The sequence below is a fragment of the Aphelocoma coerulescens genome, chromosome 28 (genome assembly GCF_041296385.1).
Source record: "Aphelocoma coerulescens isolate FSJ_1873_10779 chromosome 28, UR_Acoe_1.0, whole genome shotgun sequence".
Lineage (NCBI taxonomy): Eukaryota > Metazoa > Chordata > Aves > Passeriformes > Corvidae > Aphelocoma > Aphelocoma coerulescens.
The window spans coordinates 1,696,037-1,717,446 of record NC_091041.1 but is presented as its reverse complement, the minus strand read 5'-3'; the positions used below and the strand labels follow the sequence as shown (position 1 = coordinate 1,717,446).

Sequence of the window (21,410 nt, the reverse complement as noted above, 5' to 3'; positions counted from 1 at the left end):
GGTTTTAGCTTCAGCTTCCTGTGTTTCCAGAGTAGCTGAGATGCATCATCTATACCATTAAAGAAGGATTGAGTGCAAGGCTGGAGCCCTTCTGCTGTGGAGCCAGGCTGGGAGAGCTGGGGGTGCTCACCTGGAGAGGAGAAGGCTCCAGGGAGAGCTCAGAGCCCCTTGCAGGGCCTAAAGGGGCTCCAGGAGAGCTGCAGAGGGACTGGGGACAAGGCATGGAGGGACAGGACCCAGGGAATGGCTTCCCAGTGCCAGAGGGCAGGGCTGGATGGGAGATTGGGAAGGAATTGTTCCCTGGGAGGGTGGGCAGGCCCTGGCACAGGGTGCCCAGAGCAGCTGGGGCTGCCCCTGGATCCCTGGCAGTGCCCAAGGCCAGGCTGGACATTGGGGCTTGGAGCAGCCTGGGACAGTGGAAGGTGTCCCTGCCCATGGCAGGGAGTGGAATGAAATTGTCTCTCGGGTCCCTTCCAAACCCAAACCATTCCATAATTTCCTGTCTTTTAAAAAGCATACTATGAATTATGTGCTAGAAGTTACTCTATTTATTACTGTCTGTGTTGTGATGGTGGAATTTGATCAGCATAGACATGGAATGGAAAGTCATGCCCTTCAACTGTTAGTTTTGAAAATTGGTGATTAGATACTTCAGATGTTTGTTCATATCCAAAAATGTGTTTTGCCAGAAATCCTTCATGAAGCTGCTTGCTTTTTCTTGTAAGGACACCTTGCAGTATGAAAAAAAACCTGCCAAGGATGTAACAAATAGCAAGTGCTTGTCTCCAGAGTCAAGTCAAGCAGCACCTGGAGAACATGTCAGGTTCTGAAATTGTCATTTTAGAACATTAAAATGAAAAAGTGGTTAAAATTATCATGTGGAGCAGATTTAATGTTTGGCTGAAGGATATCAGGAGGAGCTAGAAACCAGCATCATCTCCCTAGACCAGCAGGCAAAAAAAGACAGAAGTCATCTTGTGGAAACCTATGGAAATGAGTTTTCACACAAAAATAGACTGAGGAAGGGCGTGCTTCCAAATTGTGTGATAGAATAAATAGTCCACTGAACATTGGCAGAGTCTTTGTTTCAAGCTGAGTAGCAGTTTTGGTAGTTCCAGGCTTTGATTTAAGGACTCACTAGAAAAACCTCAAAATTTAGAACTAGTTCCATGAATGGGAGAAAATCCCAAGAGGCAGAAGAAAAGTGGGATTTTGCTAAACCTTTCTTTAGTATTCAGTTCTGTTCCATCCCTCCTTAACTGGAAGGTGCATCCAGGCTGTCAACAGAAAAAGACCTTGTGCTGTGGAACTGAAAGAACCTGAGGTTGGCATAGTGTTGAGTTCCTTGGGGATCATAGGATGGGGCAGTTCCAAGGGGCACTAGTCCAGCTTCCTGCTCAGAGCAGACTCAGCTGTGAGGTCAGACCAGGTCTCTGAAGCCCTGTCCTGTAGGGGAACTCCCACGTGCTCCAGTCTCCTGAGCATCTTGGTGATCTTTTCCTGTGCTCAGTCCAGTTTATCAATGTCTTTCCTATGTTGGGGGATGTCAGAAATTGGATGCAGTATTCAAGGTGTGGTCTAGTGAGTGTTGAGTAACGGGGGATGATCTCCTTTCTTCTGTCTTCTGGCTGCACAGGATGCTGTTACCCTTCTCCCTTGGGACACTGCTGGCTCATGCTCCATACCCTGATTCCCAGCTCATTTTCCATAGAAGAGTCTCCAGCCACTAAGTGGCCAGTCTGTTGTTGCCAGGGTGTCTTCCTCCCCGCAATCAGGACTCTGCATCTGTCCTTGCTCAGGACCTCATTCCATGAGGTGCTTCTTGCCTTGTCCCCTGTGGCAGCCCGACCCTTCAGTCTATGACAGGTTCTTCCCAGCCTGGTGTCATCTCCAGTCTTGGTGAGAGCACACTCCCATCACCTCCTCCATGACATGGATCACAAGGTAAACTGCAGGTCCCAGCAGAGATCCTCCTAAACTCCACTAGTTCCAGGCATGGAGGTAGAATGTGTGTGAGGGGGTGTGGGTGTGTGTTTTTGTCTCCTTTTGAAGATGGATTTGGTGCTTACGTTCCTTCTTCCAATTTCCTCATCATTCAAAGATGAAACAGTTTTGGCAGGGACATGAGCCTGGTGTCTCAGCACCCTGACAAAGAGCCCATTTCATCCCCCCATGGGTTTGACTGGGACCAGTTCACTCAACCAAGTCAGTCCCTGGCTCAGTCTTCATCCACTGGCCCTTCTCTGGGAGCTCTTTCTGAAGTGCTGAGGCCTGTTAGACTCTGCTGGTGAAGTGAGGCACAGAAAGCATCGTGTGCCCCTTTGCTCAGATCACATGTTAAATCTGCTCCCACACTTCCAGCCTTGTGCTGCTGGGACAGCAATAGAACATTTTCTTGTTACCCTTGATATTACTGTTTTGTTTCTTTGCATTCTTTTCAAGTCTGAACTGCAGTTGAGCTCTGCCATTCCTCAGACAGAGTGGACAGTGTTTCCGAATTCCTCCTTTTGTAGCTGTCGCTTCTTCCATCTCCTGTGCTCTCTGTTTCTCTTGGAGCTCTGCCACGGGCTCCCTGCTCAGCCAGGCTTCCCTGCTCACACATCTGCTTGTTTCCCTGGCTGTTAGGAAATAGAGGATGCTGTATGTGTTCTGTGACTCGCTTGGGAGTTAGGGTACAGCCTCTTGATCACCTACTCTGCCAGTCCTACCTTGCTGCACTTCTCCATTGTCATAACACTTTTTGGGAAGTTTGATACAGGATGGTTGCATTTTTCTCCGGGCTGATGTGATCGTGTAGCCCTGGCTGTACAACAGTGTAACTGTGCTAAAGAAGCCCACACAGGGCACGTCTGAGCACTTGAATCTGTTCTTATGCTCAGAAACTATAGTCACAGCTTTGAATTCTGCTGATGCCTCGTATTTTACGTGGTGCTTCTCATTCATGCATATTTGGGCTCTCTGGTTATCACTCTCACAGCACAGTTTGTAAAGCCAAACAAAAACCTCAAACCCAGCTCACGTCCTCCAAAAACCAATTCCCAGTTCAGAAAATAAATTCTAAACTAAATTGCCGTCGTGCTGAGGTGCACTGATGTAACAGGAGCCAGGTTTGATTTTGGGTTTCTTATGAAGGATAGGATGGGGAGGATCTGAGTTAGCTGCTCTCAGTGAAGGGCTCAGGTGTGTATCAGACTCCTTGGTGAAGCTGGAGTTGTCAGCAGTGGGCTGGGAATAAGGAAGGAGCTGGTGACTGAAGCTGTGTCTCGGGAGCTGGGAAAGGAAGCAGAGACATGGACAGAAACCCAAGTGATGCACGGAAGGAAAACCAGTGCCCTCTCTCCTGAAAGGGCCTTTTATCATGGAAACAAAACTTGATTCTTTCTGCTGAAGGACTGTAGTATTTTGCTTAAAACTAGGTTTTATAGTTACTTTGTTAATTATTCATCCAGATAAGGGCCTACTTGTTGCTCTTTTTTAGCTTTTCCTCTAGAGTAAATTTGCATTTGTGTATATGCAAACTTTTAATAATATTTTTAAATTCCTATCCACTAAAATGTTTTGAAAACTGTTACAGCACCAATTTCCTTTGCACTGCAGGTTTCTATAGCAGGCTGGGAACATCAGGAGAAAGCAAAAAAACTTCCCTCCTTGCCTCTGGGGTAAACACTTGACAGCAGTCATAATGCTGTGTAAATGCCAGTTCCTTATACATTTCCTGGCATCCCTAGCAGAGAGGTAGATTGTACTGTTCTGGAGTAAAACTATGAAGCAAAGAGCATTCCTGCACAGGTGGAATTGCCTCCTGCAGTGACAGGACTGTTGTGTGTTGGTCCAGCCTGTGTAGAGATGAACACTGGGCACTGAGTGGGAGGAGATGGCTGAGGCTGATGCTCTTGGGTATTTTAGAGCAAGGAGAATTAGTATATGCTGTCAATTTTGCATGGGTTGGGTTTTTCTAGCACTTAAGGACTATAAGGTCATGTTACACTAATGTAGTTTGAAGGCGGTAAGTAAAACTAAGAGGGAAGGTCTGCATTCTAGGTTATTGTATAGAAATACAAGTAATTGATAGTTTCTTACCTATTGTCACGTAAAAGTTAATGGGACTGTAATATTTGGGTTCAGTACAAACTTATTGTCAGATGTCTAGAGGGAATATGAAAATGTCTGACCTTTGTGATCCTGCCACTTTCACAGCCTTCTTTTTTTAATCTGTGTTTGTTTGAGTAAACCCCATTATGTCCCTGCCCCCTCACTTCCCAGGACATTCAAACTGTTGGATAAGAAATAGTCATTGAGCAACCTGTATAAAACTGGAAGTGGAAAAGGTGCAGAATTTTGCTCTGACAAAAACAGTAAAGAAGGCCAAGAGGATACAGTCACTGAGGGTACTTTGGGGACAGACACTTGGAAGGAAAAACCTGTGTAAGGTCTAGGATAGGACTTGTACAGGAACAAGTGGACACAGAATATGCAGACTTGAGTTTGGAAAAGGAGAGCATTGGCTGGAGGCTGTAGAATGTGCTTTCAGTCAGAATGCTTGGGACAAAAATCAGAACTGCTTTTAACGTGGACTTGTGTGTGTGTTAGGGCACAGTTTCTGTTTCCAGGGACTGGACCCAGCTCTCGTGCCTTTTACTCTTGGGTGTCCATGAGTGCTGTTACTTAGGTTTGGTTTTATCCTGTAGGTAAGTAACTTAAAATTCCTTGTCACTGATCTCAAACGGTGCATAAACACATAGCCTGTGTGATGCTTTGGAAGGAAACAAAGGAGTGTGGGCAGCAGAAGAGGGGGGTATTCTGTCCCTCTACTCCACTCTGGTGAGATCCCATCTGCAGAGCTGTCTCCAGCCCTGGGGACCCCAACACAAGAAAGACATGGAGCTGCTGGAATGAGTCCAGGGAAGGCCATGGAGATGGTCTGAAGGCTGGAGCCCCTCTGCTCTGGAGCCAGGCTGGGAGAGCTGGGGGTGCTCACCTGGAGAGGAGAAGGCTCCAGGGAGAGCTCAGAGCCCCTTGCAGGGCCTAAAGGGGCTCCAGGAGAGCTGCAGAGGGACTGGGGACAAGGCATGGAGGGCCAGGACACAGGGAATGGCTTCCCAGTGCCAGCGGGCAGGGCTGGATGGGAGATTGGGCAGGAATTGTTCCCTGGGAGGGTGGGCAGGCCCTGGCACAGGGTGCCCAGAGCAGCTGGGGCTGCCCCTGGATTCCTGGCAGTGCCCAGGGCCAGGCTGGACATTGGGGCTTGGAGCAGCCTGGGACAGTGGAAGGTGTCCCTGCCCATGGCAGGGAGTGGAATGAAATTGTCTCTCGGGTCCCTTCCAAACCCAAACCATTCCATGATCTACAATATTGTGCCTGCTATGTTCTCTGGGAATTTGTTGCAAGTGACTGGGGAAGGATACTCATTGTACTGAAAACAGCATAATAAATTTATATGAGTGGAACCCTGCTCTTCTTCACCTATCAGGAGAATAGTCCCCCAGTTCTCCCCAGTACAGCATCCATCCTGGAAGTGAGAGTCCTGACTGCCAGGGCTCACTGTAGGTCACACTTGGAAGGATTAGTCTTGTTTGGAGTATATTTCCCTGGTCTTTAAGGGCCCATTTCCATAAGGTTTTTTTAGGACCTGGTTCTGTTCAGTAGTTTGCTGAAATATTCATGTTTATGTGACTTTTGGGACAGACTGAAAATACCCATAAAGCAGCTGTTGCTCTGAGCCTTCAGAGCAAAGCTGGACCTGTGAGTGATGTTGGATACTTCCCATCCTTGCAAGAGGGAAAGTCATTGCCAGATGTCCACCTGGTATTTTTTCCATCTTAGACTTACTTTTGTTTTCTTAGTCAGACCCTGGAGAAATAAGGTAGGATCCAGGTGCTAAACATTTTTCTAATTGTTCAATTATTCATTTTCTTAATCAGAGGTAAATAATCTCAGTAGGTAAGTAGGTATGAACCAAGCATATTTGATCTAAATTATTTACCGTCTTTGACTGATAAAACAAAATGAATGTTATAAAGAAATCACAAAAACCATGCTGTGGGTACATGTAAGAACCATTGATCAGAATTTCGCAGATGTCACCTGTAGGTCTCCAAAGGATGGCATTAAATCCTGCTTGACTGGTGCAGAGCAGTTTGCCATAAGCTGTGTGCTGTGTCTGGTGTCGTGAGAGGCTGATTGGAGCTGCTTTTACACCAGCTCTCTAAGGCAGCCGGATGTTGTTTCTGTGTGAGATCTGGCTTCTCTAAGAGTTTTAGCAGACAGCAGAAATTACCTGTGGGTGTTTATACAAAGGGTCTGTTAGACAACAAACTCTGACATTGCCTGGGTTCAGCTGAGTTACTGCTGGATTAGGTTTCACAAGGAAGCAGCCAAAGGCAGAGGCCGTGCCAGGAGCTGGTGCAGTTCTGCAGTCAGTCTGTTGGCATGAAAACACTGAGGGTTATTCGGGGTTTCCTTCCATTCCCTTCTGGATTTTATACTTGCAATCTCAATGTCTCAGCAGACTGGGAATTCTTTTTTTCAGTATCTGCAGTTAATCTGCAGTTCTCTTGCAGCCCTTTTTTTCATTTCCTCTGATGTTTGTGCCAGGATTCCATCATTTGACACCTGTGTCTGTATTTGGTGGTCTGAAATGTCTGGAAAGCATAAGAAAACTTCCTTATCAGCTAAGACCATTGCAGAGCTAACCAGTGTGATGAAAAAAGGGCTATTTCACCACAGAATCCTTTACCATAACAGTTAGTTTTGTCTTCCATTGTTAGGCTTGAGGACACTAGAACTTAATAACTTAAAAGTAGTATATTGTTAGAGGAAAATAGCACATTTTCCTATACATGCTTACAATTTTCTTTAGAAAATCCCACATATCTGACAGAGACAAGGAGAAGTTGGCTGAAAGAGGTGTGTCTTGGGTTGAATTGCAGTTGTTTTATTGCTCTGAGACAGTTTTGAATGTATTTTAGTTATTTTTAGGCCTACATTGATAAGAGCCTCTAATTGTTGGGAAATTGCAACCCAAAATGATCTTAGTATGTAATGTTATAACTGGTAGTAGCAATTGTGGAGATTGGAGATAGAAACAGAACAAGTAAGTATCCAAATAAATATACTTTTCCTTAAATACATTAAGGATTTTTATTATTAATATCAAATTCTTCCTGTAAGAGTTAAGAGTAAACTTAGATAAAGTGATAGTACATGAATTGTCTGCCTTAAAGAGAATTTTTCACTCTTCACTACGATGCTGTGTTTGGGAAACTCGCTGCTTGTTAGCTGTATTAATGAAGGATTGGAAACTTCTTTTTCCCTCTCACCCGCAGGGGTGGAGGTTGGAATAGCGGAAGAAATCACCAGGCTCTTCATTTCTTACCTGACAGTTCATCTGTTGACATTTTCTCACTTTCTGCTCTCTATCCACAAGAGTTTGTATTGATGAACTTGGTTAAGTGATTGCCTTTGTCCCACACCCATGAAGTTTGCAAGAGTGATCAGAGTTGGTGTTTTAGTCTTAAATTTCTTGCTGTTGATGTGTGCTCTGTCCAATGCCTGCTGTCTGTGAAGGCAGAGGGATATCCAGAGTGGAAATAAAAGACCTCCGAGTTACTCATGAGGTGTTCCAGCCTTAGGAAACTGCCTTGGCTTACTGAAATATTTGCTGTGTGGACTATGTATGTTGAGTTCACTTCTTGTTTCCATTTCCTTTCATTTTAGTTGTGATAACATTCTTTTGTTAGGATTAATTTTAAAAAATGTTCTTCCCTTTAGGACACAGCTTAGGCTATGGCTTTGTGAACTATGTAACTGCAAAAGATGCTGAAAGAGCAATAAACACACTGAATGGCCTCAGACTTCAGTCAAAAACTATCAAGGTAGGAGCTCTTCAGTCTTCTCTGAAAACGATGTTGTAGTAAACTTCATTCTGATGGTAAGGTTTGTGTGCTCCCAGCTGCAGCAAGCAGGAATCTGGGAGGAGAGTAATGAAGTGTTTTGAAGCAGCTTAGCATTTGAAGATTCCCTTTCTTTATATTCCCACCATTTTTATAGAAGTAGGGGGACCATTCCCAATTGCTGCCAGGCTTTTTAACTCATGCACATCTTGGATGCTTCATAATGTTTATTGTAAATCTTGTTAATATACACGCACTCCTTTCCTTATCCAAAACAACAGCCTGTACTCTGTGTAGGATTCACCCCTACTTGGGTGATCTATGCAGCTTTCTCCAGTAGCAGAAATTAGGACAGAAAACTGCACTCTACTTGTGCCATCTTTTTATGAAGCATTAGAAAATCTACTGGCAGGACAAGTTCCTGATGTGAGCTGTGACAGGTCCAGTGTCCAAATCAGAACTCGGGATTCTTCACTTGGCAAAAGTGTTTGCTGGGAGCACTGGTATTGGTCAGCTGCTGTCTCCTTACAGCAATGCTAATATAGTTGGTATCTCTTGGGTAAGCCCAAAATGAATGGACTTATGTAGGGACATGCCCTTTTCCCTGTTGTTTGGTTGATTTTCCCCTACTCTCTCCTGGTTCCATTTTTTTGAACTCCAGTAAAAATGCATATGTTGGTAGTGGGGGAGTAAATGAAATTGGCTCATGACAATAAATTGATCTTCCCTGTTAATACCCTGAACATGTATTTCTATTTCTTTTAAAGGTTTCCTATGCCCGCCCAAGTTCTGAAGTTATCAAGGATGCTAATTTATATATCAGTGGCTTGCCCCGGTCAATGACACAGAAGGATGTAGAAGATATGTTTTCCCGTTTTGGGCGCATCATCAACTCACGTGTGCTTGTGGATCAAACCACAGGTGAGTTCTGGGGCCCTGGCTGCAGAAAACTGGAGTGTACAGCGTGTGTGTGGTGTTTTTCTGAGACTAGCAGTACCTGAACTTAAGTAAGTTAGACTTCCACAAGCTAATCATGACATCTGGGGTCAACCACTGATAGAATTTTAACAGGATATCCATGTTCGGTGACTTTTTTAAAACACAGAATGACTCATGCTGCCTCTTTGCCAGCTTATCGCCCAAACCTTGGACCATACTAAAATAGGATTATTGTCATTTTTATCAGTTACTGATTTGCCAAATCTCCTTTCTTGCTCTGACACTTGCTGTCACTGCAGTGCACTGTGTTTCTGGGCCATGTGTGTAACCTGGAGTGCTGACGTTACCTTGACTTTACATGCATGCAGCTCTTATGCACAGGTCAATTCCAGGCCATAGTAACAGATTTAAAGCAAAACAAAAATGTATTTTGTCTTTTGTACCAGCCTGGAACTCACTCACTCAATTTTCTCATATTTTAAACCATTTGAGATGTCTTACAGGCCTCTGTGGTTACTGCTAAGCAAAGGAATTAATTTCATACACTTAGTACTGCCCTGAAAATTCTAAATGTATTTTGCATATTGAAAAAAAAAAAGAGAAAGGGGAGAAGTTACTTAGTTAGGCTCTTGGCTCAGGGGAAACCAAAGTTAAGGTTTTCTTTATGATGGTAATTCTGACTCTGTGTTACAATGTATTTTCAGTTTTAATTTCTTACCCCATTATTTCAGACAGTGTAACTGCAGAGTCTGGCTTATCCTGTCACCCAGGTGTTCTGTGGTTTTACCAGTAGCCCATATGTCATGTATTAATCTGGAGAGAGCTTTTACAAATACACTTTTTCATTTATTATGCATGTCCTGTATTAGAAGACAATCTAATTCTAGCAATTCTGCATTTAACATTTATAACTGGGATGGGCATTCATACACATCAGTTCAGAGGCAGCTTTCCTGCTCTGTGAGGAATCTGCTGTGGTTTGGAGTGGGCCACCAGCAGCTCCTGGTGGGCTCAGTCTGAGGGCAGGCTGAGGTCTGCAGGGCTGTGTCCCCATCAGAGCCAGCTCCTGGTGCAGGCACCACTTGCAAGTATTTGGTCAGATGGTGCTGCAAATGTGACTGCATCAGAGAAACCTGAGGTGACTTTGTGAGATCTGGGGACTGGCATGGCAGACACTCCATGGTTGAGTGAGGAAAATCCCATCCTGCCTTTCCTGGAGAAAATTACTTGTTTTGCTCAGCTCCAGTACCTGCATGGTTCTGTCTCTAGAGCTGGTTATCCAGGGCATAGCTGTAATGAGAAACAAGAAAAAGACTTGTGGAGCACAGCAAACATATTAATGCAAGTGTCCAAATTAGTCATCCCTCTCTGTCAGTCTGTGGGGTCTGGAGAGCATCTGGATTTGACAGAGCTGTAAAATGAGAGGACAGAAGTCATACAAATAAAATCTCCCCAAGAATAATACAGTTTTCATGTGTGTGCTGAGGCCTGATGCTGTGTAGTTCAGCTCAGAACACAGCCTGCTTCCCATAGCCTTAACAATGCATTGACTGGAGAGTGGCTTCTGTTACACCTTCATGCCTGCAGAGCCTGGGCTTGCTGTCCCACCAGCAGTGTAGCTGTGCCTTGGCTTTAAGCCTGCCTTTCATATCTTGGTCTACTCCCACTTAAGACATGTTTTAATTTGTACTCAGCTGTACCTTCTCACAGAGGTGGTACTCCAGCTTTTGAAAATTATTCTGTTTAAAAATACACTTTCTACAATATTTATATTTTAAGTGAATGCTTTGAGAAGCACTAGGATGAGCAACATGAAAGTGGAGGAGTCACAGTAAGCTGAGCTCTAGGATGGGCCTTGCTGAGTTCTGAGTGGTGCTGCTACTCTGGGCCTTCCCAGGCTGGGACATACCGTTCCCCCTGGCACAGGAGGCTGATCCCAGTGGTACCTGAGCACATAGTGCTGTCAGCTCTACTCTGGTGAGCCCATCTGGTGTTATTTATCAAAATGCAAGCACACCTTGCTTGCTGCAGGCCCAGGTTTTGACATGTTGCATTTCCTTCTGTGGAACAGAGAAAATGATCCTCAACTGTTAATCAACAACCTTGTGATTTATGATAAGCTTAACTTCTGTATCTGGCTTTGAACATGGTCCTGGGTGGATGTGAAGAAAACATGAAAGTATCTGATATGTCCCTTTCTGAAACAGAGCTAGTGAAGACCTACATTTAGTCTGGCCACATTATCTGCTTTGGAATGGCACTTAAACAAAATGTGCCCTATTATCTTCACTGTGATAAACCGTATTTTCAGCTTAAGGTCAAATCACAGATGAGGAGCAAGGGGAGGAGAGGAGAGCTCACAGGGAATAACTTGTACCTCAGTCAGAAGGATAACAGCATCTAGGGCCTGGGACTAGGGAAAAAATAGGCAAATGTTTAACACTGTGAGGTTGGTTCAGTACAGCTACCAAGAGTAATTCTTCATTGATTTTAATGAATAAAAATAATGTATGTGCCAGCTAGAAATAACGTATGTGGTGCAGGTGAAATTGTGATCTCTCCATAAAAAAGGTGAAAGTCCTTTATTCTAGTCAGACATTTGTTCCCTCATCTCTGAACCTGAGTTTGTTTGTAGCATGGAAAAATGAAAACATTTGCAAAAATTGAATTCTGTGTTTGCAGATGCTCTTTAGTGATAAAAGTAATTGAAACTGAGGGGTTTTTAAACAACTGGAATTAATTCTTTTTTTTATTTAATTTGAAATGTTGAGTTTTTTGTGAATGGAAATGTCACTTGGTGATGAATACCATGGAATTCTGCCATGTATTTTTTTAAGCGTTTAGTCACTGTGGTTGTTATAGCTGAAATGAGTATGCTAATTTGTCTTTGGTTTCTTAATTTTGTACTTTATCCTTCAGCTGCTGAAGAAATGTAAATGTAGAGAACTTGAAAGCTGTGACCATAGAAATACTGAACTTTTTTTGGGTTTTGTTTTCAAAGTTATTTTGAGTTTATCCTGAACTTCAATTTTTTATTTTTGTTGTTGTTTTTTGTTTTTTTTTTGTTTGTTTTGTTTTTTATTGGTTTGGTTACAAGGTTTGTCCAGAGGGGTCGCATTTATCCGGTTTGACAAAAGGTCAGAAGCAGAAGAGGCAATTACAAATTTCAATGGTCACAAACCCCCAGGTTCCTCCGAGCCCATTACAGTGAAGTTTGCAGCCAACCCTAACCAGAACAAAAATGTGGCACTGTTGTCGCAGCTGTGTCATTCACCAGCTAGACGGTTTGGAGGGCCAGTGCATCACCAGGCGCAGAGATTCAGGTAGGTTAGGAAGAATAAATGCATTTAAGGCTGTGCTCCTGTTCCCGTGTCCGTCTGGGGAGCTGTGGCCCCACAGCTGGGCAGTTATACCTTCATTGCAGCATGTGTGAATGAATACATAGTGCACTTTGTGTTCTGCAGTGTTATGTAAATAAACTGTCGCATTAAAATATGATTAAAGTAAAATCTTACTTGTTAAATTTATATTGAAGTTAGTATGTAAAGGTACCTGCACTCCGGTGTCTGTTTCCACTACTGGGTTACAGTGAGGGGACAGCAGCAGCAGGTTCCAGGTGGGTGTTGGTAGGTGCCTGTCTCAACAGATCCCCATTCTGTGGTCTGCATATCTGAACACAGATAGAATTTGGCAACTTAATTAAAGCTCTGAATCGTTGGTTCCAGCAGGGAGGTGTTACAATAAGAGAGGAAAACCTTATTTCTGACGAGGAGGTTCTGTGGGATTCCTGCCTGCATTGCAAACTGTGCAGGGTTCTGCCTTCCTTCGAGGCCTCATGACTTCACTGATGAGAATATTGAGTAGTTGCAGCATCCTGTCTGCTTCCAGGGCTGTGGAAGACACTGTGCTTTGCCATAGAAAATTGCTTTGGTTGCTTTGAGTATGAATTGCTTGAATTGGAAATGCCACGGAGGAAGCTGATGGTTGGAGGGTGCTCTGGAAAATGCTATATATTGACTGTCTTGCAGAGAAGCAATGGGCTTTGAGATGATGTATGTTTCTGAGAGCAGTGGTTCCCTGTTGAGAATTTACTCTTTTTTTGTTTTATTTTTCTCCTGTGAGGGATCCAAGGAGCTCAGTAAAATTGGACTACAATCTCAGCCAGCCTTTAGCTGTGCTGCTGTTCCAGTGTTACTGTCACCTGCCCATAGTCCTGTCGCTCAGCATTTCAAGCACAGCTCTGTGTAATGGGTCTCCAGAGAAAATTGGTAGTTTGTAGTCAGCTGTGGTTTTATACTGAGAGTGGTTGAACACTTTGCCCGGGGAGACTGAAGTTTCCATCCTTGGAGATGCTGAAACCTGGCTGGAATTGATACCAAAAGGATTAATCCAATTTCTACTGTGCCTGTGTAGTTTTAGCAGGAAACAGGGTATCCAGGATCTGCTTTCTCAGCAAGGGTGGTTGGAAGATAAGGGGAAGACATCTGGCTTAGGAAAGCAGCCACGGCCAAAACAAGGACTGAAGCTGGGGAGGGCTTTGTGGTAATAAGCAGAACATGCACGTGGTGACTGTGTTTAAGCAACACTTGTAGAAGATCACATGCATGCAAGGTGGAGTTATCCCCTGTGCAACCAGGCCTATAATGAATAATGCCCTTTTTAATGCTCTCTTGGTGTTAAGGAGTTTTATTTGACTGGTTTTCGGTGAGTTTTGGTGACAGGGTGAGCCTAAGCAACCTGCTCCAGGTGTCCTGCTTTGAGCAGGGGGATTTATTAAGAGGATTTCCAGTGGTCTCTGCCAGCTTCAGTTGTCCTCCAGTTCTCTTCAGCTGTAGCCCAGGGAAGTTTAGCTCAGGTAGCTCCTCGTTTCCCCGAAGCAGACACCCAGATCTCCACACCAAACCTTCTGAGCCACGCCAAGGAATGAAATTCTGCATTGTTTGCATTTAGGTGAATTATTAAAAAACTCTACATATCTGCCCTTTGTCTCAGCCAGGGCTTCAGTGTGTCCTGGTCCTAGTAAAATCTTGAGACTTACGGCTCATTTCTTCATTCTTAACATTCTTAATTTAATTGGACATTTTCATCATTCTTCCCCCTAAAATTTATGCCAGGATCAAAATGCATCAGAATAAGCAGTGTAAATAATATTCACATTCATAATTAAGAGACCAAATACCTTTAATTCAATCCTGAAATGATCACTCCAAACAATAAAAATGATTAATGTATTTATGTTAATAGTTGCTGGTGAAACTAAATTTTAATAACCAATTTGTTCATTATTCTCTTACTGTACCATTTAGAGCAGCATTAATGTCAATTTGTGTGCGTTTTGTAGAATCACAGAGTGGTTTGGGTTGGAAAGGACCTTAAAGCTCATCCAGTCCCACCCCTGCCATGAGGGACACCTTCCACTATCCCAGGCTGCTCCAAACCCCGGCCAACCTGGCCTGGAACACTTTCAGGGATGGGGCAGCCACACCCAGTGTTCCTGTAGGCTTGGGATGTCATAGTGGGGGTTAAGATGGGAGAAAATGTTCTGTCTCTGTTCTGTTCCTGCTGCCGTGGGAACTGTGTCCCCCTGGATGTCTGTGCCCAGTGCTTGTTTGTCAGCACACTTTGGCTGGCTGCTGCTCTCAGTGACAGACCTACTGGTGGGGAAAGGGCTGAAGATTTTGAGGTCCCACAGCCTGGCAGAGGGTGGAATAGAACGGCTGGGGGTCAGGCCATGCTTTCAGGAAGATGCTGTGGACACAAGAGCCACCTCTTGACTTGCAGACACAAGCTGTCCATCTCTGCCTCGTCACAGACTTGAAGAACTCCAACACTTACTGCAAAGCATCCTTCCCTCAGTCGCCCATGCAGGCACATCAGTACACGTATGCACAGCTCTTACCCCTGGAGTCATGGAAGGGTTAAGGTTGGAAAAGACCTCCAGCATCATCAAGTCTGTCCCGCAGCCCTTTGTATTTTTCTTCCCACCTTTAGTGTTAGCTTCAAGTTCTTCTAGTGAGTCTGTCTTCCTTGAAGGATCAACTCGTGCTGTGGTTAAGATCAGGAGCCTGAGTTTAGGTTGAGTCTTGTTTGTTCTGGTAGTGAACAAGAAATGATGAAGGGATAAGCAGCTTCCACAGAGCTCGCAGTCTGTATAAATTAAAGTTGTGACCTCCTGCTCCACAGAGGTTGAATACTTAACCTGATATTTTGATTACATTTCATCTCATTTCATCATAATCCCTGTAAATCCAGGATTAAGCCTTTAGTATCTAATTTGTAATTATTAATTTCCTACAGAAATTTCTCCAACCCTTTGTTTAATGTTCTATTAATCCTTTAGAGTTCCTGTGGTATTTGTGGCTCACATCAGGGACCGGTCTTAGTGCTGTGTCCCACTGGATTCCTGGACTAATTCAAAGACCTGGGCTCTTTGCTTCCACCCAGAGGGAATGATGCCACAGCATGGGGTTGTGTCTGGACCACAGACATCTGGGGCATGGGTTTCTTTAGGGTGTAAGATTTGTTTACTTAAAGAGAATAGCAGATCTCCAGGTGCTGACCTGTGATGAAGTGGAGGGGTTTAGCTCCTGAAGCATGAGGAGGCTGGCCAGGGCCCCTGAAGTCCTGTGGTTTTGCAGCTCACCAGAGCTTTATAGTAGAAGAACATTCTTTCAAATCTCAAATATTGCCAATTCAGCTGATTTTGCTTTCAGACTTGTTCAGGGTTGGAAACAGTTCCCAGTTCCTGTAATGGGCATAACTCTGCTGGTATCAGTGCATGAGTTCTGCCCTGAATGCCTGAAGGGGAGTAATTTCTGATAGTTCTTTGATGCAAGGGGAAGTGCAAGATGACTTGAGTGTTTAACCCTGGTTGCTCAGACAGCTCCTGTACACCTGCTTTGTTTCACTCCAGTGAAATTGTTTAAATTTTCAGGTTTTAGACCAATTTTTAATTTGGATGCAAGCTGTGCGTATTGAGAAGAAACCATTTCATCCAGACTAGTATTTCATCAAAGTTCTGGAAGAATATGGGACTGAAACCCCAGTTGCTTCTATTTTTCCATACGTGGCTGTTTGACTCAACACCCTGATTTATTTCAGGCTTAGAGCTTGTCACTGAGTTCTCAACAAGATTTCTGTTGACCACAGCAGATCATTTCTGTAGCAGAGAGAGCAGAAAAAGTTGCTTGTGAGAAAGACATTGTCATTGTAGCTGCGCTCCTGCTCTTTGTGGAACTATTGAAAAATAAAAAGCTGCCAAGCTCAAGTGCAATGATAACACAAGCTGACACTAAAACTAATGTTCCTGCTTACTGTCATCCCATGTGTGATGCTGTATGTAACTGTCCTCAGAGCTCAGGGAAAAGAGTTCCGCAAAACCAGCACAAAGCTGTGTTAGGGGAGGTTTAGGTTGGATCTCAGGGAAAGGTTCTTCCCCCCGAGGCTGCTGGGCACTGCCCAGGCTCCCCAGGGAATGGTCCCGGCCCCGAGGCTGCCAGAGCTGCAGGAGCGTTTGGACAGCGCTCTCAGGGATGCCCAGGGTGGGGTTGTTGGGGTGTCTGTGCAGGGCCAGGGGCTGCACTGATGATCCCTGAGGGTCCCTTCCCACTCAGGAGTTTCTGTGGTTCTATGAAAAGAATTTATAAGACTTGCATAGACCTGAGAAGAAATTGCTTTCATTTAGGAGTGTCATTTCTGAGATTACATCTTCCAGTGGGTTAAACTAATCCCAGGATCTGTTAAATGAAGCAGTCTGTCTGTCTAGTGGCAAAGTAGCAAAAGGTCATTCATAGAAACAAGAAGGATAAAGTGAAAAAGAGTTACAATTGAAAATCCACGGGTGTTGATACTTACTGCCCCAAGATGTTGGAGTTTTAGGTTAGCATGGCTTGAAAGAACCATCCACAACTAACACTGGCTACTGACTCTTAGGGAGGGTTGAAAAGGCAGTGTGGAGGAGACAGTATAAAAATAATTGCAACAGCAATGAGGACACCAGCTGTAAGTGTGCTAAGACTGAGATCGTTCAAATTACAATACTAAAGGAATTTTAAATCCACTTTCTCTGAAACATCCTGGATCTCTGTTGGCCTTAGTGTTTGCCCATGTTGGACAGTCTTTTAAACATCCTTAGTAAGTATAACTTCCTAAAGGTCGTCTTAAATTGCTGTGGCCACAAAAATCTGTCCTGGTAGGACAGAGAGCTGTGTGTCAGCTGCTCCAGGCCCTGCTCATGCAGGCTGTTACCCTGAGATGAGCCAGAGATTTGGTGTCCCTCTTGTGAAGAGTGAGAACAGAGGCTCATCAGATTGTCTGAATTGTATTTCCTAGGGTTTGGGGTTTTTTTGAAATTGGTTTTCTAGTCTTTTAGGGGGACTGTTTTGGTTTTACCCTGTTTGTTTGGTTTGGGTTTTTTTATAAACCTGTAACATTTTTGTGAGTCAAAGCAGGAAGAGAGGAGAATTTGTTTGAACATAAATGTATCCAAAAAGCAGAGGTACTTGCTATTTAAAATTTTTTTTGTCTGTAACAAGCATTTAGATTTGTTGTTTTCTTGCATTTAATACCAGTTGCTCTTCTACAACTGATGGCAGTCCTTGATGTGGTGTTACCTGGGCTCATGGGCAGAGCCTGAGCCTTTGGGGCAGGCAGGGACAGAGCTATACTGACTGCTGGAACCAACGTCAGGCAATGCTGAGCTCAGTGGTTTGAGCAGGGACCCAGGACTGGTGATCTGTTGAGATGAAAACTTGACAGATATTAAGATAAATTCATCCTACCAGATCGTTACTCACTTGGAAAGAAGCTCCAGAGCTGAAGGTGTCTGTCAGAACAAGTAAGTGTATCAAGCATGCAAGCACAGGAGCGTTTTTATACAAAGCCAAAAGAAATAGCAGATGTGTCACCTCATCATCAGATCACACGGGTTGGTACGTCTCATTCACCTCGTGGTACTTCTAACTGCTTTTTCAGTTTGGCTCTAGTACAAGGCTTCCCAAACTTGGATTTGCTTGGGGCTGGCTGCCAGCGAGTTGGTGCAGCTCAGGAGTGTCCCACTGTGTTCCGGGAGCCCCTGGGATTGCAGGGCAGCAGCAAGGGAGGGTTGGAGTGATGCTTACTCTGGGGACAGGAGAGTCCTGGAGCTCAGGTGTCCAAGGCAATGAGCTCTGAGCACCAGAGAGCCTGGGGGAAATGGGCCCTGTGTGAGTGCACTGTGTGTGTGTGTGTGGGTGTGTGTGTGGGTGTGTGTGTGGGTGTGTGTGCACTGCCGCCCCTCTGCTCTCTTCCCTCCCCGTGCACCTCCTCAAGCCCTCCCTCCTCAAGAAAGGCAGCAGCAGCTCCTTGATGCAGGGCAAGGAAGAGTCAGAGGGGAAGCATTTGGCACTTATGCAGCATTCACTGCCCAGACATCCCTTCCCTGTTTCCTCCAGGTCAGCAGAGAATCAGGATCTGCCACCGCCCTGCTCTTGGCAGAGAGCAGCTCGTGTACCGCTTTTAAGGGGTTTGCAAATCACCAGTGGTACACCTCAATTTGGGAACCCCTGGTATAGTATCATTATATTTCTACGATCACATGACCTCATATTTTTAAATAATAAATAAGCACAAGGGTTCAAAGTGAGCTTTTGACCTTAACTTTTACATTTCCTGGCCTTTGAGTGCTTAGCTGTGTAACCTTAATATTGCACTAAAATATTGAGAAGCTTTGATTTTCTTGGAGTGTAGGCCAGAAATAGAATAAAGGGGAATTAGAAACGTGGGTTATAGGGAAAAGAAATTATTATAAAGCAAGACATAAAAAGGAGAAGATTTTTTTGCTTTTTATTATGCATGAATCCTGCTGAGGTATTGTGAAGGAGGCAGGATTCAGGAAGAGTGTGTAGGTGATTTAAAAAATCCAGTTCAGTAAAGTCAGATCTAAGTTTTCCTGGTATGAAGTTGGTATAAAATTAATAAAACCATCCATACACACTGGAACAGTAAAACTGCACTGAGCCTGCTCATGTTGGGAGTGTTTGCCTGCACCTGCTGCCTTTGAGTGGAAAGGGAGTAGGTTTTGTTCTGTTTCACAAAAGAAGAAATTAATACACACAATCTCTACTGCTAAGACCCAGCCCACTCATCCCCTGCCTCAGCAAACCTGAAGAAACTCTTTAAGAGTTTCCCAACATGTTCTTTTAGAGGCAGGAAAAAGAGGATGGGGTGGAAAAAAATCTCCTTCTGTGAAATAAGTGGGAGATGGCCAGGGGTGTCTGGGGCCTCTGGGGAGGTGCTGCCTGTGCCCCCAACTCGAGCAGTTCTGCAGCAATGCCCTGGGCACTCTGAGCAGCCTGGCTGAGTTCAGAGATCCATCCAGGTCCCCTGGGAAGGTGATCATGTAATCTTGTCTTGCCTGTTCCTTGCCTATTTCTAGGATAGTTCCCTGTTGATAAAGCAGTTGGAATACTTAACTTTTTTTTTTCCTGGCAGCTGTCAATTTGATTGTCAATTTGAATGGGGAAACATTTATGTGGCAGTTTTGATGTGCCATGTATAAAATATTCATTCTCAGTTGCTTCCCATTCAAGTTAATTTGCTTAATTGTATTGAACTTTTACATGAAATATTGTGCTTTTTATTTGCTAGGTTCTCTCCTATGGGTGTAGATCACATGAGTGGGCTTTCTGGTGTAAATGTTCCAGGAAACGCATCTTCTGGCTGGTGTATCTTCATCTACAACCTTGGTCAAGATGCTGATGAGGGAATCCTCTGGCAGATGTTTGGCCCCTTTGGTGCGGTTACCAATGTGAAAGTTATTCGAGATTTCAACACCAACAAGTGCAAAGGTTTTGGTTTTGTGACCATGACAAACTATGAAGAAGCTGCAATGGCCATAGCAAGTCTTAATGGCTACCGCCTGGGGGACAAAATCTTACAGGTTTCCTTCAAAACCAACAAGTCCCACAAATAACTTGCTCGTGCTTTTGTATGGAATAGATAATGGAGTGACAGAAGTTGAAACATTTTTGTTAGTGTAAAACTCATTTTGCGCCAATTTTCACAAGTGTTTGTCTTAGTCTAAATGAGAAGTGAAAAGGTTTTATATTCTGGGATGCAACTGACATGTTCAAATGTTTGAAATCCCACAATGTTAGACCAATTTTAAGTTCCTTTAAGTTATTTCATTTAAAACATGTTAAAAATCCCCTGAAATCTTAAGTAGATTGCATTAACTAGACCCTCTGGATGGTGGTAAAATTGAAGCATGCTTTCACTTATGAGACTAACATTTGTTTCATTGAATGTTGTCTGCAAAAACTGGAATTTTCTGAAAAATATCAGGCTGAATTCATTGATTTTCTTTGGTTTTATGTTGTTTTTCCTACCCATCCCCCTGTCCTTTTGTTCCCTCCCAGTTTCAGTAGTATGGAAGAAAAGTTGAGAAATACTAATGTTTTAGTCGACAGTAAATTGTTTGATCAATTAATATTAATTACTCTGTGTCTAGTTGAGGATCAGGCTTTTTAAAGTCAAGGTCTTGTAAGTAGTAGCATGCCAGCCTAACTTTAACACCATTGAGGAGGTAAGTTGCACACTGAGCAGTGGCCAAGCTGTCCAATTCACAGGTTTTACAAACGTGACTTTTAAAGCCCACTTTGAGAGGAATGGACCAAAGAGTTTCAAAGAAACTCCGGGAAGATTTCAGAGTCAAAATGAAACTCCAAAAAAGCGAGTGTGAATATATGTTGCTACTTTATCAGACTGAATCTCTTCTGTCCAAATATTTAATGCATGGTGCACTACTTACTGGTACATTATAATGCAGCAAGATACTTACTCATTTTCCAAGATCATAGTAGTTGGAATTCCTTTGGCAGTTCTATTTTGTAAAGAAAAACCAGTTATAAACATTTGAGCATTGTATTTCTCGCATCCCTTCTAATGAGTGCTAGATTTTTCTATTTTAATAGGATTTTGTTTTGGCAACTAGCTTTACTTATTGAACACTCAGCAGAAAAGTACTTACAACTTGCAAGTTAGATATTAACCAAAAAACCCCTTTGATTTGTAGATTTAAAGATTAATCCCCCAGGTTTTCTGCAGACTGCCTTGAAACTTTGAGTTGTTCTGTTTCTGTTAATTTTCTTTTGCTTTTTTGTGTTTTTTGTTTGTTTTTACTTTTGCATTTAAGAACATTAAATTTGATTTTGTTTTGCTCAAATTTTGTTTTGTTTTTTATTTTCTGTTCTTTTTTTTGCTAAGTATTGCACAAAGTGTCTAGCTTTCAGAGTGTTGTTTTAAGGAACTGTAGCTCCTCTTTAAGAGAATTTTAATTTACTGGTTTGACAGATGAGTAGAAGAAAAAGAGTTTTGAAACAAGCACCACAAGACATCTGTCACATAGAAATGGTGTGCCACAGACTGATGTAACCCTCAGGTGTGCTTGGGTAGGAACCTGGGAAGGCTGACCCTGCCTGTGCAGGTGTGTGAGCTGCTGTGCACAACTAGGGACTTGGCTCTGGTGTTTATGTAGGTAGAGCAGGTGTGGCAGTGGGGTCTGTGGCAATTTAATGCAGTGTCTCCTTGTTTTGCCTGAAT

The 21,410-nt window shown here is 43.6% G+C and overlaps 1 protein-coding gene across 3 annotated transcripts in view; it reads left to right on the top strand.

Moving 5' to 3' along the window:
• The window catches only part of ELAVL1 (ELAV like RNA binding protein 1), a 39,686-nt gene extending 18,653 nt beyond the window's left edge, over positions 1 to 21,033 (top strand). The window contains exons 3-7 of one of the 3 annotated variants that reach the window (XM_068996826.1): positions 7,771 to 7,874; positions 8,660 to 8,813; positions 11,929 to 12,154; positions 18,263 to 18,376; positions 19,458 to 21,033. In XM_068996826.1, the coding sequence (XP_068852927.1) occupies positions 7,771 to 7,874; positions 8,660 to 8,813; positions 11,929 to 12,154; positions 18,263 to 18,376; positions 19,458 to 19,782 (923 nt within the window). In that variant the 3' untranslated portion in view covers positions 19,783 to 21,033. The other 2 variants (XM_068996827.1, XM_068996828.1) reach the window with 2 other exon arrangements.
• Positions 21,034 to 21,410: the final 377 nt, after the last annotated feature.